The following is a 16,452-nucleotide window of genomic DNA, read 5'->3' on the forward strand; positions in this document are numbered from 1 at the left end:
AGATTTATAGGATAAAATTGTTGGTTTAGAGTTGCAAAGGAAGTGATTCAAAACGCATAATATTTGTTTATAATATATCCTAATTGATTGAAATAATATACTTCACAATCTAAAATGATTTTATTACTTCATGTAGAATTGTTAATCAGGTCGGGTCACAGGTCATTTTGTATCGAGTCACTTCAGGTCTCAGGTTAATTAAGAAATGTTCACATTAGATGTCAACTAGGGATGACAATTTAATGCGAGTTCGATTCGAATCCGATCCGATCCGAAGGAAAAAATCCGATTCGAATTCGTTTAAAATTAGTTCGAATCCGAATCCGATAAAATAGATCTGAATCCGAATAGGAGGTGGATCGGACTTGGACCCTACGCAAAGTCCGACGGAGTCTAATCCGAGTCCGAATCCGAGAATATAAGCATATGCTCTATAACTTGGGACAATTATTTGCTTGTTTTGTAGCAAAATTTTGTTATGTAACTTAGTTTATAATTTAAATATGTTATGTTTATACTTTAATTGGTATGACAATACAAGCAATTATAGGTATATGACATTACAAAAAAAAAAAAAAAAAAAAAAAAAAAATATTCGGACCATTTCGGAGGTCCGAATAAACGGACCGGATTCGGATCCGAAAATTACGAGTCGGATCGGATTCGAACTTGGATTTTTCGGATTCGGACTCGGATTCGGATCCGAGTCCAGGGTCCGTTTACTAAACGGATCGGATTCGGATTTAGCCACATCCGACCCGAATCCGATCCGTTGCCATTCCTAATGTCAACTCAACAAGAATCACAATTTTTTTTGTTTACTTTTTTTTTTTCTTTTTTTTAAAAAAAAAATAATAATAATTTTCTAAATCAAACATTTTCACCAATATTATTATTAGTCATTACTATTACGTAATTTAAATCCAGAGTATACAAGGTGAAACTCGTGCAATGCTCGCCACGTAGGATTATAAATTTGTGGTAGCAAATTAAATAAGGGTTTGTTCACATTTACTGAATTAAGCTGAATTGAACTGAGCTGAAATGAATATTTTATGAGAGAGGAAAATTAAGAGCAAGGCCGTCTCATGCAAATTTGGGGCCCTGTGCTATTTTCATTACAATGTTTAATAGTTTAAAATATCGCTAATAATGAAAAGAAAATTAAATGACATAAATATTCAAGTAAATTAACTGTGAATTTATGCCTTAATGATATACGGTCATATACTTTGTAAGTGATATACATGTAACTATGTAACTATGTAAGACGTAGATAATGTTATATTATTGTAATGAAAAAAAATCAGCTAGTTAATAAAAAAAAAATAGATAAATTGTGTGCAATGGCAAAAGACACGTACATGATAATAATTTTTACATTTATTAATTTAAAAGAGTGAAATATATTAAAATTCTTCCTTTACGTTCGAACCTCATACCAATTACCAAGTATAACAAAGCCTAACTATTCTACCACCAAGCCATCAAGGTTATGCATTAACTAATTTACAAACTTGATAATTATACTAAACATTTTCATTTGGGGCCCTTGAAATGTATTGGGTCATGGGACCCTGTGCCGAGGACCGGTTTACACAGGGCCTTAGCCGGCCTTGATTAAGAGTTGAACTGAACTGATTGGAGCTGGACTAAACTGAACTGAAATTAAGCAAATGTGAACAGGCCCTAAGAGATTATTAATTTTTTTAGAATTAAATAATTTAAATGACATGTAAGCAAAATTAGCGAATGAGATTTTTAAGTTTAAATTATTTAAATATAAACTACGGAGTATTATCTTTTGATATTATGAATTTTATCTTAATATATGACAAAAAAAAAAAAAAAAAAAAAAAAAGGGTTTTAAAAAATTCAAACCGTGCATTGCACGAGTTTCACCTAGTATACTCTGTATTAAATAATAAGATTCCTAATGAAGCACGAAGAAATCGAAATCGACTAATGATTAATGTAAAACCATGTACTTGCTAGTTGCTACTACGTCACCTGTTCACATTGGTTGACACAGGTGCCTCATCCTGCAAAGCAGAAATCATAGGATCATTCAGATTTCAGACTAACATATCTTCAAAGTGTAAATTATGATGATCCAACCCTCATATTTTCTGGAGTCTGGACCAACATAAGTAACTCACTCCTACTTGAGACAGATGTACAATAACTCAATTCTTGGCTAACTCCTCTATGATCTCCAATACCTCACTTCGCATATTGATCTCCACAGAATCATCAACATGCTTCTCTATTACTGATATCACGTCGCCCTTGTTGTTTTCATGTGAACACCGTTGACAGATTGCCCTAGCAATGGCCAACACATAGAGACCACAATCGTATCCATTTGATTGCTGAGGGGTCTTACACTCTACGAAAACAGCTGGTGTGGTAACAGCAACTGATTCAGGTTTCGCGGCTCTAAGAGGCTTTGATACAGACTGCACACTCTTCTTCTTATTCCTCTGCTTCTTTAGTGAAGACGATGAGGTTTGTGGCTTTGAAACCTCACCGCCTGGCCCCATGAATTCTTTAACAGCATCATACAGCTTCATGGCATGAAAATTATTCACTCCCTCCATACTGTCGTAATGCAGAAACGAGTTCTTTGTCCTGTCATACACTAGGATGCTCCAATGACTTCCACCATAATCATCATTGTCATTTATGGCGAAAAGGACCAGTCTCTTGCTTGATAGCCTGCAAGACTGAGCGAACTCTTCAACAGACTTGTCATCCTCGCATTTTGCAAGAAAGACAGATATAGAAGGTTTAACAAGCAGGATGTCATCAGATTTGCTGCTAGAGAACAGATAGCTAAAGTAGAATGCAATGATTTGGTCATTGAGGAAGCAAGGTCCTCGTAAAGTGTCCAGGTCTGAATCCCGCAGAACAACATCCATGTACTTCAACACCTCTTTGTCTCCCATGTCTGTCGGTAAAAATTGCTGAACACAAGAAAATTACAAGATTAACTTTCAGACTTAAACAAATTAGATACAACAATGTCTGTAAGTAAAATTTGCAGAACACAAAAAAAAAAATACCGGATTAACTTCTTGACTTGAAACAAATTTGATACAACAATGTCTGTAAGTAAAATTTGCAGAACACAAGAAAAAAAACCGGATAAACTTTCAGACTTATAACAAATTTGACACAACAATGTCTGTTACTAAAATTTGCAGAACACAAGAAAAATTCAGACTTAAAACAAATTTGATACAACAAAAATGTAGGCAAACAGCAATATAGGATGAACAGATAAAAGATAATCAAGAACAACGAAATGAAAAATATGCAAATTTCATATGATCAAAATTTCACAAGGAAAAACATATAAAGGGAGAAAAACAACAAATTTGATTCTGGCTTCAACAAAAGATATAATTAAATTAAGAGGGTTAATATACAAAAAAAAGAATCATAAAGAAACCTTGAACAATTGGGTAGAAGTATAAAATCAATTAACAAAGTCTCAATTGAAAGAATTGACAGAAAATAGCAATTAAAAAGCAAGGAACAAATTCATGGACAGAAAATAGAGCAAGAAAAAGACCTGAGATTGAAAAGAAAGCAGGGAACTGGAGACGCTTTTTTCTATAGCTTCGCAATGTAGAAAATGTGACTTGTATAGTTGTATTCATCATGAGAGCAAAAATATATAGAGCGCACAAATAATAAGGAAATCCTTGTTAAGCATGACTCTAACTTTCCATAAAAAATTTTTTTTTGAGCAATTGTAATATCGGGAGAAAAACTCTAATCACTTAAGTTATCCCTCACTCTCTATTTCTCACTATTGACAATAAAAAAATTGAGTGAATTATGTAAAATTCTGAACATTGCAATTTACATATAAAACAAGAGAAATGCTTCCTTTATTTGAAAAAAAAAAAAAAAAAATCCATGCTTTGCAATTTTTTTTATTTTATTTTTGGTATTGATATACTTTAAATGAAGTTTCTAAAAATCTAAAATAGCTCTCACTCCGTTTCTAAGAATAGTCTGGTTTGATTTAATTTTTCTAAATAAACAAATTTAATTTAATTAAGCTAAACTAAAAGTGGCCCAAGTAACGGGAATATTACATCTACTAATTATTTTAAACATTGTTATTACTCACTTGTTAACACTGATCGATTAACACCTATAACACTAACGAAGTAATCCACATAATGACTAGCCAAACGTTGTATCCAGCCATATATAAGAATGTGTGTGTGTGTTTGTTGTTATTTATTTATTTATTTATTTATTTATTTATTATGTTATATGGAGTTCTAATTATTGTGTTGTATAAACATATGAAGTAAAAAAAAAAAAAAATAGTGGAATGATTCATGATCTCTACCCATGCATGACTGTGACTTGGAAAGTGGCATGTATCTTGGAACCTTTTCTTTACCACAGCAAGCACCATGATGTTGATAGCTTAACTATTGAATTATATATATGTGTTCATGTGTAACTATGTTTATGGAGAGTAAAGAAACAAAAATGGCAATTGTAGTAGATGATTCAATCAAGAAACCAGCAATCCCATTCAACTGGGAAATCCGACCCGGAGTTTCCAAGTTCCAACCACATCAAAGCCCCGAACCACCATCATTGTTATTATCATCGTCATCATCTAGACTCGTCTCCTCTTCTTCTTCACCATCACAGGAACTCCAAACAGGAAGTGTTCAGTCCATGAGCCTTTCTTCCAATAGCAAGAATTCCCTTCATCTTCTTTGACCCGACTTGAGTTGGTTTCGAGTCAGAATCGTTGCCTCCCCATTAAGTCGTGGTTAAGGTGGAGATGGGAAAAGAAAACCAAGGTGGCTAAACCCAAGTTGAAGTTGAAGTTGGAGTTGGACCCTGAATGTGTTAAGGATTACGCATTCTACTTGGAGAAGTTGGCCCGGTGGTCTACAATGCCATCTTCTCGAAGGCTATCTTCTTCCTCTTTCTCATCGCGCCTGCAGAGATCATCTTCTCAATCCACTTCTAGAGATGTTGATGAAGTGGCTCCATCTAGGCTCTTCCGCAACTTGGTTGGGTTTTTAAGAAGGCAAAAAATGATAGGAATGGAGGGGAATGGAAGAGAAAACAAAGATGTTAACATTTCTATTTATGTGGTTAAAAGTTAAAACCTAGGAAGGTAAGGGAAATCACCCTCTTTCTTGTTGTTATATGGTTGACTAAAAGAAAGCAAAAAAAAAATAACTCTTGTGCAATACAACTTATACAAGTAATACAGGATTGTTCTTCATGATCAGAAACTATGGAGTCATGCTCATGATTTTATGTAACAACCGTCTTATATTAGAATTTGTCAAGTGACGAAGGCTAACAAAGCTAAAAAAAATTAGTAGCAGCTTCCTTGATCAGCCATTCATGCTTTGCGACAGATTCAAACAATATAACTAATCATGCAAATATGCAATAAAGAAATCAAATTGCATTCATTTGCTCACATTGATTTACACATTAGGTACTTCATCCAGCCAATCAAGAATCTTAAGAACAGTCGGACTTCAGAGTTGAGGATTATATTGATCATTATATACTCTGTATTTGTGTTGCATAGCTGTACACGTACCTCGGTAAGCAACAATGTCAAATACAGCTTCACCCAAAAACTCCCTCTCGAAGCAAGAAGGTAAACGAGAAAAGAAAAGACAAGGTTCACATTAGAATCGAAACCATGACCTTTGTACTTTTGCTTGACGTGAGATGCCTTACACAGAGCAAGATTTACCAGCCAGCCTAAAGTTTTCTTTTTTTTTTCAAAACATTACCTAAAAAGATAAAAGTGTTCACAACTACTACTTTTTAATCTTTGAAGAAGCTGGTTAATACAAGATTACAAGGCCACCGTAGATAAGGATACTAGTGATTTTCTTTTTATTTACAAGTAGGTATGGATGCATCATGCATGATCAAATGATCCATTTCCGAAATTTTGGTCCAAGAGTTCTTCCAATGCAGACGTTGAAAAGGTAAAAAATTCGTCAACAACAATTATCTCCGGTAAACAACTAATGTACAACTCTGTGTTATCCATGGTATTCAAAGCTACAGTATAACTGTATTGCAAAGGATCATAGCAATACTCAAGGCTACAGCAACCAAAATGAAGGCAGAGAACTACCAAGTCAAGCAAGTATGAACTCATATTGTAGAAGTATTTCTAGTCAACCTATTTAATATCAAATCATCCTCAACTGAGCAACACTTGAAACACAAATCTTAGCTGGTTACCTTGCAGGATTTAAAAGAATCAGCCAGAATTTCTTCGTCTAAGCATTGACCTGAACATGAAACAGGAAAAAGTGAGAAAAGGTTTGAGATACTGAAGATGTCTTGTATGATATGACTTTCCATTACCGATAAATACAATTTTGTTCATTCGAGTTTCTTCATTTTTCCATGCACGGGAAGGAACGATATCATATATTTCTCTCACAGCCTGCACGACATTCAGCAGCACACAATTCTTAATGATCACCATAGAAGAAATTAAATGAGTCATATCCAAAGAAAATAATATGGAGTTGTGACTCTTGTGAGTCACAAAGGAGATCAAGATCCTGGAATAAGAAGCCAACAGGCATAAATAATATGAGAAATTATTACCTGTAGGGTATGGAGTTCATCAGAATCTGAAATGTTTAAAACTCCTTTGCAGCGGTAGACATCCATACCACCTTTCTTGTCCCAAAGAATCTCTTCAAGCCATATGCGAACCTTAAATGTATAATAATGAAAAGTGAGACTGGACCTATACCTAATCCATCACTAAATCAAAGTATAAAAGAAACATGCAGAACAAAAAAAGAGAGTATTCATGATTTTTTGGCATCAGATGGAAAATCACAAGTTTTACAGTACAGCTGTACAGACTAAATCGAGAATTTGGTTATTGATGATGATAGCCGCATTACCATCACTTTTGCAAGGTCATATAATGTAACATTTCACGAGTTGGCAATGAAGCAAATATATATCCGAGTACTAAAATAGATGCACAGGCCTGGAGGGAGGAAGGGAGAATAGAAAAATCTTGCTAATATTCTTATCCTTCTCCCTTTCACACTCTCTCGCTCATACATAGCTTAATTATACCATCTTGACATCAATCAAACTTCTCTACCAAAATATCAGAAGTGTTTGCCTTTATGCAGAATTCCTATTTCATAGGCTAGTAGGAAAGTAACACATCTCTCAAAGCTAAATCAAGCATCACAAGGTACAATGAGAATTATTTCAAAAGTCTAATCCACATGAAGCACCCAAACTAGATCACATAATATAATATATCTTAGAGATAAGATCAAAAGGATCCAATTGGCTATATTGCAAACCCCAATAACACTTACTCCCTCCGTTTCATAATCATCGCAACACAAGGGTGTGCACAAAGTTTTACGAAAATTATAGGGTGGGGACCAATATAAGATTTGTTATAATATAAGTATAGCTAGAAGAGGTGAGAAATAATATAAACTAAAAGAAAGTAATGTAAGTGGGGATCGTACAAAAGAAAATTAATAAAATATTTGTGAAAGCGGGGTTTGTGGGAGAGAGAAACAATATAATAATAGTGGGTTCTTTTCAATTAAGGAAGTATTGCAATTATTATGAATCGGATGTAAAAGGAAAGTGTTACAATTATTGCGAAACGGAGGGAGTGCAATATTATATAGTCTGATAGCCAACATCTCAAGAAACTTAAGTACTACTTGCTACTTTCCTTTCTTCATTAGCTGACTTGACAATTCATCATCTACTAGACTATTACTGGATAAATATTCACAAATATTACAAGTAAATTTTGAATGCCTATAGGCCCAATACTAAGCAACAAGTCTTTGTTATGGCAATAAACCATCAAGTGCAATTAAATAATTTTCATGGATATGGAGTGAATCCAGAGATTGAATGTGAGAATCAAGCTTTAAGAAGGTGATGTGATTGATTATACACTGAAATTACAGCAAAGTATTGACTATTCAAGCATTCAAGAAGCTTGACAACTAACTACCTAAAGTCTCCCTTCCCTTAATATTGATCCATAGCAGAGTATCACCGTTATGACTTTATCGCAGCCCACAAATTCTTATGAATTATTCTGCCACAGTTTGCTAGCTTCGTACTATTTTTTTTAATACTTATAATATAAAGGGAAACAATAATTTATATAATCTTCATGTAAATTCATTTAAAAAATAAAAAAAAGTGTTCAGATGTTCAACTATTAAGCCACTAAACCCCCCCCCCCCCAACCCTCACCCCAAAAAAAAAAGCACCCTTCTGATATTCTTTGCCAAGTGCCAGCAATACTCAACGAAGATCCCATCCATGATAGTTTTAAGGCCACTAAGCCAGTTTTTGACAAAGATGTTCAGAAAAAACAACAATATTGCAGTAGAACAGCACAAGTAGCATAAATGTCCATATTAACACTCCAGCGGACATTAAAAGGTTCAATTTTGCATTTTGGTTTCTCCTGCTGAATAGTTGGTCAAATTTTATTTACACAAAGCTCTTTGTTTTGTTTATTTCCTTTTCAAACAACTTTTCTGAAGGCCTTTTATAAAGAAATTTGTATAAATACTGAGATGGAAGAGTTTGTTCAAATAGCCTTCTGTAAAAACTGCAATTACAGGTAAGAAAAGTACCTTATCAAGAGACACCGCTTGTGGCTCAGATATGCATAGGGTCCTGACACTAGCATCATGAAGATCCCCAGTAGATAAAGATTTGTTTTCTTCCAATAAGGCTTCCAAATGAGAGGCATGCTGAAATGATAAGCTAGAAAACATCACAAACCTATGCCATCACTATGAAATAGCCTACCAAGGTATGGAAAATCAGACGCATGTAACTAACTGTAGCATCATAAGCATGGCAATCCAATATCTTAGACAAGTCAACTTGACAACGAACTGAATGGATGACATTAGCAAGAGAATTAATCTTATGTATCCCCTTCTCCAAGTCTTCCAGAGTACCTTCAGGTTGTTCTCGAGCTAACAAATCAACCTTATTCAGTATAATAATATCCTGCAACCATATAAAATAAATCTTTGTAAACTTCCATCACTTTGCAAGTTCCAGGTTACCAGAGATTAAGTGAGTACATTTTATTTCCCTACTAAGAAGCCAGAAAGCAGAGGGCATGACTGTTATGGAACACCCAACCAGGGCAACCACACTAGAAAAATCCAGGCATAAAGAAACCGATGTGGGAAGAACTACAATTACCGCAAAGGCTATTTGATAATAAGCTTCAGGAAAAGAAGATGAATCATCTCGTTGCTTGAGCTGGTAAGGGAGATTTTTGGCATCAACAACCTAAGGGAGAAAAGAAAGCAGATTACTTATATTGACCAGAACTCTGGACAGTAAAATCTTTTGTGATATCAAAATATTTTCAAAAAACACAAATTGGAACTTACAGTGACGATCGAATCAAGCCTAACAGAAGACTCCAGCTGATCATCCAACCAAAGGACAGATGCAAGAGGAGCTGGGTTTGCCAAGCCTGTTGTCTCGAGTAATATATGATCAAGCCTATGAAAATCAAAAGGAGGTAAAGAAACAATTACTCAATTCATACTACTGTATTCAAGTAATACAACACATATACTTTATAGATCGAAAAATGGAAAGAAGAGATATGACAGCAACTTCCTACCAAATCGATCATGGTTAAGCTCTTATCTAACAAGGAAACAACAAGAACGTAACTTGTGAAAGCTAAGGTAACTAACAAATGAATGATTGTCCATTCTAACCTAACATACAATTCCCTAGCTATGAGTGTTCATGTCCTTTGTCCTTTGTTGTGCATGATTCTAGACCTTGCTATTCTTCCTAGACTCCATCAACAAACACTTTCCTATACATAAATAACTATTACACCGCGCTCATCAAATTACTTACGTTCAAACAAGGTAACATTAGAACAAAATGCACAGCAGAACAATTCAAAAGAAACATAAACACAAATATTTACATAAAAACTAGACAAATCAACAATACATGATTTACCCTGGCACTCTAACAAATAACACCCGGCTAATCAACCTAACCCTACAACACTTCAAATTATACCCAACATCAAAACAAATCAATACAACATTTCCTAACAATACCCAACCGGGTATATTAATCACATTACTAGTTTAAATTATACCCAATATCAAAACAATTCAATACAAAATTACCAAACAATATCCAACCGCGTATAGTAATCACATTACAAGTTCAAATTACACGATCAACGTGACTATTAATCCCGAACAAACCTCGGGACAAGTAAATTATATAATAACAAGAAGAAATATAAGATACCTTTCCTTACGCTGAACAAGCTGCTCCAAAGCTTGAACAAGACTATGTTTAACAGTACAACAAATACAACCATTAGCAAGCTCAACCCATTCTTCAACAAGAGCACCACCATCACCTTCATTGATCATAGCTCTTTCAACCCCTAATTCTTCCCCAAATTCATTCAAAATCACTGCTATTTTCTTCCCATGTTCCGAATTTATTATATAATTCACCAACTACATTAAATTCCATCATTTTTACAATTAGTATTCATATTAACTTTAAATTCTTACTAAAAATGAAAAAAATAAACACCAGTCATAATAATTATTAGTTTGTAACTTACAGTGGATTTTCCGGCACCCAGGTAACCGGTGATGACGGTGACGCCGACGACTGAAACTTCGTCGTTTTGTAGGTTTTGGTATGAGATGGTTTCATCGATTTCAATGGCTACCGGTGGTTCTTCGTCGTCTTCCATTTTTCTTTTCAGTTCTTTCTCTCTCTTCTTTCTTCTGCTTCTTTTTCTAGTTTTGATTTTTTGGGTCGGGTCGGGTTTACGGCCTGGTTTTATTAACTGTTTTAATACAAATAATATTGTTGGATTATTTTAATACAAAGCTCTCGTAGCTCAGTTGGTTAGAGCACCCGTTTAGTAAGCGGGAGGTCTTGAGTTCGACTCTCAACGAGAGCAATTGGAAGTTTTAATTAAATTTATTTGGAATAATTATTTTTTTTTTTTTTATTATCGAAGTTAATTCTCTTGTTTTTCCTTAAAAAAAATTCAGTATTATAAGGATAATGGTATGAACACAAAAATAATATATCTTTATGTGGAGTAGGAGTGATCATGATGGGTTCGGCCCGAATTTAGGCGGATTTTGTAAATAAAAATTCGGAACAAAATTATTTTTATTAAACTTGTCATAGAGAAGCATTTTATTACTTTTTAGTTAATTTTTTTTTTACCTGATTTAGAAAACCCACTCTAATGTATGGGTTTTAGATCAACCATTTCTACGAATGGCCAAAAATATTTGCCCGACCTGACTTCGTGTACTATTTTTTATCATTCGTTTGGCTATCATCATCCAAACATTGTATTAAATAAATTGTAAATAATGAATAGTTTGTTCAATAAACATAAAGCATCAAATTTTGATGAATAAATCTTATGTAATAATACTCATGGAAAATATGTCACGAAAACGAGAGACGACAATCGAATACACACAGAAAATACTATAACGAGGAATTAATAACAAACAAGTATCTTATTTTATTAATATGTAATTATAAAAAAATTTAATTATGAAATTGAATATATTTAGCGATAAAAATTACACATATATAAAATGATAAAGCTAAAGTATTTCATAACTTATTTTTTCTAATTTGATACAAAGGTGAATTAAACGTGACCTTAGTAACATTTTTTAAAAATTTTAAGTTAATGCAAAATTAAAGATATTAATGGTTAAAATACTTGAAGACTATGCATCTTAAACATTGAATAAAATGAAGTAGATGCAATATTATAGAATTGCAGGAATATTTTTAAAAAAAAAGGATAATGAAAAGAAAATGGCATTAAACAAATACTAAAATTAAAAAAAAAAAAAAAAAAAAATCCAACAATAAAACAAAAACAATTTAGGTACAACGTATAAAATATAATTCCGTCATTCTATTTTTAGCTGAAACATTTTCTTCATCATATATATCGCGTTTTTCAATGCACAACTTTGACAATTAATATCACTAATTAGCAATAATTAAAAATTATAAAAAGTTTATATTAATAAAATATAATTCCTTTAATCAAATTATATGACACGTTTGCCATTGCAAAATTTAATCAAAAATATTTAGAATTATACTAGTAATTGAATTTTGTTAAATATGGAAGAGAAAATAAAGAGAGATGAGGGAAGATTGTTACGTTGTATTTCATATTCCATGTAGTACTGGATATATATAATGTACATTTCCGAGGGTTCCATCAATGGATAAGACCAAATACCCAACTTTAGAATATTCTAGATTGTACATGGGATAATAGTCATCCATATTTAGATATTATCATAACGCTCCCCCTTGGATGACTATATATTGAATAAAACAATAACTAACATTTACTACAAAACCCGTACAAAATAATACATTATAATGCGCATAATATGCTGCCTCGTTAAACACCTTACCAGGAAAACCCAGTGGGAAAAAACCATGGTTAAGGAAAAAAGAGTGCAGCGCGCATTAACTCCCCCTCATGACTACATCACTTGAGATCTTTAAGACGACTCAATCCAATGCCGTAAGCTAACTTTTTGAATGTTGCTGTCGGAAGAGCCTTAGTAAATAAGTCTGCTAAATTCTCACTTGAACGAATCTGCAATACATTTATATCTCCATTCTTCTGAAGATCATGAGTGAAGAAAAAATTGGGTAAGATGTGCTTTGTTCTGTCGCCTTTGATGTATCCTTCCTTAAGTTGAGCAATACAAGCAGCGTTATCCTCATATAAAGTTGTTGGTGCCTCTCTTCCCAGATGATAAACCACAAACTTCTTTTATATGTTGAACTACCGACCTTAACCATACACATTCACGACTAGCCTCGTGAATTGCTAAAATCTCAGAATGATTGGAAGAAGTAGCTGCAATGGTTTGTTTCATGGAACGCCAAGAAATGGCAGTACCACCATATGTGAACACATATCCAGTTTGTGACCGACCATTATGAGGATCAGATAAATAACCTGCATATGCAAAACCAATCAAATTTTCTTTGGACAACTTTGGGAAAAATAAACCCATATCCTTCGTACCTTGAAGGTAACGAAGTAAATGTTTAATCCCATTCCAATGCCTTCGGGTTGGTCATGAACTAAACCTTGCTAATAAATTAACTGAAAATGATATATCAGGTCGTGTATGACTTGCAAGGTACATTAGTGCTCCAATTGCACTAAGATACGGTACTTCAGGACCAAGAATTTCTTCATCATTTTCCCGAGGTCGGAATGGATCTTTCTCTACTTCAAGTGATCTTACAACCATAGGGCTGCTCAATGGATGTGCTGTATCCAAAGAAAATCTTTTAAGAACCTTTTCTATGTATGTTGATTGATGCACAAGGATTCCATTCTCTAGGTGCTCTATTTGTAACCCCAAGAAGAATTTTGTCTTTCCTAGATCTTTCATTTCAAACTCTTTCTTTAAATAATTGACAGTCACTGAAATCTCTTTAGGACTTCCAATGATATTTAAATCATCAACATACACTGCAATTATAACAAATCCTGATCCAAATTTCTTTATAAAAATACATGGGCTGATAGGATCATTCTTATAACCTTCTTTCAACAAATACTCACTTAGACGGTTATACCACATACGCCCAGATTGTTTCAATCCATAAAGAGATTTGTTTAATTTAATACAAAAATGTTCTCGAGAACTAGATTTTGCTGCTTCCGGCAGCTTGAATCCTTCTGGGAGCTTCATGTAAAGGTCATTATCCAGTGGGCCATATAAATAAGATGTGACAACATCCATCAAACGTAAGTCAAGTCCTTCTCTTATTTCCAGACTAATCAAAAATCTAAAAGTAGTTGCATCCACCACAGGAGAATATGTCTCCTCATAATCAATACCAGGTCTTTGTGAGAATCCTTGTGCAACTAAGCGTGCCTTATATCTTACAACTTCACCTTTTTCATTTCTCTTTCGCACAAAGACCCATTTATATCCCACTGGCTTACACCTTCAGGTGTACGGACTACTGGTCCAAATACTTCTCTTTTTCCGAGAGATTTTAATTCTGCTTCAATTGCTTCTTTCCATTTTGGCCAATCATTTCTTTGTCTACATTCTTCAATGGATTTTGGTTCATGATCCTCATTATTATCCATAACATCTAATGCTACATTGCATGCAAAAACATCATCGACGTCGATTTGATTTCGGTTCCATGTAATTCCAGACATGATATAATTTATTGAAATTTCTTCATTATCAGGTACCTGAATTTCTTCTTGTATCATGTCTAAAGTCTCTTCTGGAAATCCTTCGGAAATTGTTTCTTCAATTTGACCATCATCAATCAATGCTCCTTTTCTTTTCCGAGGATTCTTATCTTTGGAACCTATTGGTCTTCCACGTTTCTGGCGTGGTTTAGACTCATTAGCAATTTTATTTTGTCCTTCCGGGCATCTATTTTAAATGGAGCATTAACAGCTGGAATATGTGACTTGGTCACTCTTTTTGGGTCAGCAAACGAGTCTGGCAATTGATTCGCTAAACTTTGTAAATGAATTATCTTTTGAACTTCCAGTTCACATTGTTTAGTTCGAGGATCAAGATAGGATAATGATAATTCATTCCATTTAATTTCATTTTCCAGCTCTCTCTTTTCTCCCCCTAATGTTGGGAAAAGTGATTCGTTAAAATGACAATCTGCAAAACGAGCCGTAAATAAATCCCCTGTTGTAGGCTCAAGATATTTAATTATTGACGGGGATTCAAACCCAACATATATCCCCAACCTCCTTTGAGGACCCATCTTAGTGCGTTGTGGTGGAGCTATTGGAACATAAACCGCACATCCAAAAATTCTTAGATGGGAAATATTTGGTTCCTGACCATAAACCAATTGTAATGGGGAGAACTTGTAATAACTTGTTGGCCTAATGCGAATTAGTGTTGTTGCATGTAATATAGCATGTCCCCAAGCAGAAATTGGGAGATTGGATTTCATAAGCAATGGTCTAGCAATTAACTGAATACGTTTTATTAATGACTCTGCTAGACCGTTTTGTGTATGAACATGTGCTACAGGATGTTCAACATTTATCCCAATGGACATGCAATAATCATTAAAAGCTTGAGATGTAAATTCACCAGCATTGTCAAGCCGAATAGTCTTAATGGGAGTATCTGGAAAATGTGCCCGTAACTTAATCAATTGGGCAAGTAATCTCGCAAACGCCAGGTTACGAGTTGATAACAAAGACACATGTGACCATCTAGTTGATGCATCAATTAAAACCATAAAATATCTAAATGGTCCACATGGGGGATGTATGGGCCCACAAATATCTCCTTGTATACGTTCCAGAAAACTAATTGATTCAAAATTAATTTTACCTGGTGATGGGCGAATAATCAACTTGCCTTCCGAGCAAGCAGCACATGAAAAATTATTATGAAGAATCTGCTGGCTCTTCAAAGAATGTCCACATGAATTCGTAATTATTTTTCGCATCATTATTGAACCGGGATGGCCTAACCGGTCATGCCAAACAACAAAATCATCAGTAAACTTCTGGTTTACTATAGCATGAGCTTCAATAGCATTGATTTTTGTGTAGTACAAACCACTAGAGAATGTAGGTAGTTTCTCCAAAACATGTTTTGAGCCTTGAGTTATATTTGTGATTTGAAGGAATTCGTTATTTTCTTCATTGATTGTCTCAATATGATAACCATTGTTGCGAATATCCTTAAAACTTAATAAATTTCTTTGAGACAATGGGGAGTATAAAGCATCAATTATTTTAATTTCAGTTCCCCAAGGCAACTTTATAGTGGCTCTTCCGGAGCCCTCAATGATATTTGTACTACCCGATATGGTACTTACATTAATCCTTTTCATCATCAAACGAGAGAAATATTTTTTATTTTTAAGTATTGTATGTGTAGTTGCACTGTCAGCAAGACATAATTCTTCACCATTCATAGCAAATTGAACTTGAGTAATATCCATGTTCTTCATGAAATAAAATACATATCAAAATATTAAGCATAAAAATAAAGATGATAAAACAAATAAATCAATAAAAACACTCAAATAGTTCATAAATTTATAAAGCAAAAATCCTTATTACAACGAAAGAAATAAACTTACATAAATCACTAGAATAAGCAAACATAAGTCTAATACTTAAAACTAACATAAAACAATATAATTTTAATTATTCCCTTCTGGGGCAGTGAAGAAATCGGCAACTTCTAAATGAGTTGTACTGCCAAAATCAAAATTATTCCCTTCCGGGGAAGTAAGGAAATCACCAACATCAAATTGATTGGCATTGCCAAAATC

At 33.9% G+C, this 16,452-nt stretch overlaps 1 protein-coding gene and 1 non-coding gene across 2 annotated transcripts; one reads left to right on the plus strand and one right to left on the minus strand.

The window, feature by feature from the left end:
• Positions 1–1,803: 1,803 nt before the first annotated feature.
• Positions 1,804–10,867, minus strand: LOC145620681 (uncharacterized). The gene is made up of 10 exons (XM_081675419.1): positions 10,694–10,867; positions 10,366–10,583; positions 9,468–9,582; positions 9,274–9,363; positions 8,899–9,072; positions 8,688–8,807; positions 6,643–6,753; positions 6,394–6,475; positions 6,268–6,317; positions 1,804–2,966 (listed from the first exon to the last, which is right to left on the minus strand). The coding sequence occupies exons 1-10, from the start codon at positions 10,826–10,828 to the stop codon at positions 2,187–2,189; spliced, it is 1,875 nt and encodes a 624-aa protein (XP_081531545.1). The 5' UTR covers positions 10,829–10,867; the 3' UTR covers positions 1,804–2,186.
• A 100-nt stretch (positions 10,868–10,967) lies between these two features.
• On the plus strand, positions 10,968–11,041 carry TRNAT-AGU (transfer RNA threonine (anticodon AGU)). The gene has a single exon. It is a non-coding gene; the product is annotated as a tRNA-Thr (tRNA).
• The last annotated feature ends 5,411 nt before the right edge of the window (positions 11,042–16,452 follow it).

The sequence above is a fragment of the Chenopodium album genome, chromosome 1, assembly GCF_948465745.1.
Source record: "Chenopodium album chromosome 1, dcCheAlbu1.1, whole genome shotgun sequence".
Lineage (NCBI taxonomy): Eukaryota > Viridiplantae > Streptophyta > Magnoliopsida > Caryophyllales > Amaranthaceae > Chenopodium > Chenopodium album.

Coding starts and splice junctions, on each gene's coding strand:
- LOC145620681 (XM_081675419.1), bottom strand. CDS start 10,828: ATGGAAGACGACGAAGAACCACCGGTAGCCATTGAAATCGATGAAACC. Junction 6,754..8,687: donor AAGCGGTGTCTCTTGATAAG/GTACTTTTCTTA, acceptor TATACATTTAAG/GTTCGCATATGGCTTGAAGA. Junction 6,318..6,393: donor GAACAAAATTGTATTTATCG/GTAATGGAAAGT, acceptor TTTCATGTTCAG/GTCAATGCTTAGACGAAGAA.